Source organism: Eumetopias jubatus, unplaced genomic scaffold, assembly GCF_037043125.1.
Source record: "Eumetopias jubatus isolate StellerSeaLion01/CBP00866 unplaced genomic scaffold, mEumJub1_p1.0 scaffold_4, whole genome shotgun sequence".
In the NCBI taxonomy this organism is placed as follows: domain Eukaryota; kingdom Metazoa; phylum Chordata; class Mammalia; order Carnivora; family Otariidae; genus Eumetopias; species Eumetopias jubatus.
In genome coordinates this window covers 1,173,062-1,175,130 of record NW_028274810.1, presented here as the reverse complement: position 1 = coordinate 1,175,130, position 2,069 = coordinate 1,173,062, and the positions used below count along the sequence as shown (strand labels likewise).

Below are 2,069 nucleotides of genomic sequence, written 5' to 3'. Positions count from 1 at the left end.
AAACCCTTTGATTCTCGGCAGACTGTTCCGTGCTTTATGCCTGTTTAACTCACTGGAAACACCTGGTTGGGGTGTGTTTCTTTGCTTCCCCTCCTTTCTCCCCTGCACCAGGCCAGGGCAGCTTGCTCACAAAGCCAACCAAATCTCTAAAGCCCTGAGTTCAGTTGTTGGGGGAAAAGGCCTGCTAGCCTGTAAAAGACTTCTTGTCTTCCAGGTTCACCCTGACGAGCTGAGCTCCACCATGTCCTCCCAGCAGAGCGCAGCTTCCTCCAAGGGCTTTTCCAAAGGGTGTGCCCAGAGCCCCGCTCCGTGTCCCACTCCCGCACCCGCAGCCTCGTCCTCCTGCTGCGGCTGCTGTGGTTCAGACGGCGGCTGCTGTGGCTCCAGCGGTTGTGGCTGCTTCCCCAGAAGACGCCGCCGACAGCGTCGGAGCGGGTGCTGCAGCTGTTGCGGAGGTGGCAACCAGAGCTCCAGCAACGTCCAGAGCCAAGGCTGCTGTGGCGGCTGCTGAGCCCCCCGCCGCCCTGTGAGCTGCTGGAGGCTGCCCGCTGAGCCCTGCTTCCCCACTGGAGTCCCTGCTGCGTGTCACCGTGCTTCCGCAAGGGGCTGGGTTGGAGTGTGCTCCCCCCCCACCTCCCGGTAAACCTACCTGCACTGGATGTTCCAAAACCCACCCTGTTCTCAGCCCCACCAAACTCTGACCCCCGTGTTATTATCCTCTCCGGGAAGGTGAGCACCATGGGTGGAATACTGGACCCTACTGTGGCAGAGGCTTGCACACAGTTGGTGCTTAATAAATATCCATGTCATAATAAAGCTTCTACCTCCCAAGAATACTTCGTTTTCTATTCTTTCATTTGTGTGTTTATTATCGCATTATGTTACCCTGTCCATTACCTCTCACTTAACCCTGGCTTGGCATACCTAAAAGGAAGAAAAGTCAAATTTAAGCCTGAACAAGAGTGGCTTCCTGGTACTTAATTATGATAGCAGAAATCACAAATGGAGCCAGACAGTGTTCTAAAGACTTGACGTGACATGCACCACCTCATGGCATTCTCACAATGACTCAGTGGGGGTAGGTGCTGTTACCCCATTTTACAGAAGAGAAACCGAGGATAAGTAACTTGGTCAGTCACTCAGCCAGTGCATGATGGAGACGACTAGGTGTCCCACTACCAGCTTATACTCCTAACTGCTTTGTCTGGTTCCCTGAAACTTTCCAGAGCCTTCTGGCTGTTGTGTTCACCCTCCGGCCCATCAGGCCCTGCACAAGCTGCTGTGTGGCAAAGATTTGGATCTGCAATTCTCCGAGACTTTGGAATCAGGCAATCTGAAACTTTCTTTTGCTACAGGATCATCAATCCACTGCTTTGCTTGCTGGGTGAGGAAACTTTCCCAAGCTGAACCTTCCAGGAATCTGGGAAGCTCCCTCTTCAGGCCTCATCTGTGCAGCCAAGGCCCAACCAAGAGTCATGGACTTCTGGGACTCTGTAGGGTGCAATAAGCCATGCTCAGAAGCATGGTTATGTCATTCTCTAGAGGTTGCTGTGATGGTGGTGGCAGGGTCATCCTGAGCTCTGAAGCCCAGGCCTGTGGGCATAGATCTTATTTCCTCACTTGAGGAAAGAGGAAACAGGGTGAATGACATCCCTGTGGTTCAGGGATGCAGGAGATGGTAATACTGGTGGTGATAATTGCTGCCACTTATTGGACACTTCCTTTGTTCCAGGCACAAGGCTAGGCACTCTACATATATTCTCTCAGCTGATCCCCATGGTAATCTAAAAATTTAGACTTTACTTCCCCCATTTTTTTAAATCTGAGAAAACTGGGGTTCAGAGAGTTTCAGTGACTTGCCTAAAGTTGCACAGCTAGTGAATGTCCAAGGTCTCCGGATAGTGAGTGAGAGAGATAAGATTTAAACCAGAATCTGTCTGACTCCAAAGTCCATGTTTTCAGAATTGGCATCATATTCTGTTGCCTTAGAAATCACCACCATTCAAGGGAAGGGACACTTGGGCCTCTGGACACACCCAGGCTCATAGAAAATTGAATCTAGGCTCCTT

At 51.3% G+C, this 2,069-nt stretch overlaps 1 protein-coding gene across 1 annotated transcript; it reads left to right on the top strand.

Annotated features, from left to right (window-relative positions):
• Positions 1–241: 241 nt before the first annotated feature.
• On the top strand, positions 242–511 carry CRCT1 (cysteine rich C-terminal 1). The gene has a single exon (XM_028088241.1). It carries the CDS (start codon positions 242–244, stop codon positions 509–511), a length of 270 nt encoding a protein of 89 aa, XP_027944042.1.
• Positions 512–2,069: the final 1,558 nt, after the last annotated feature.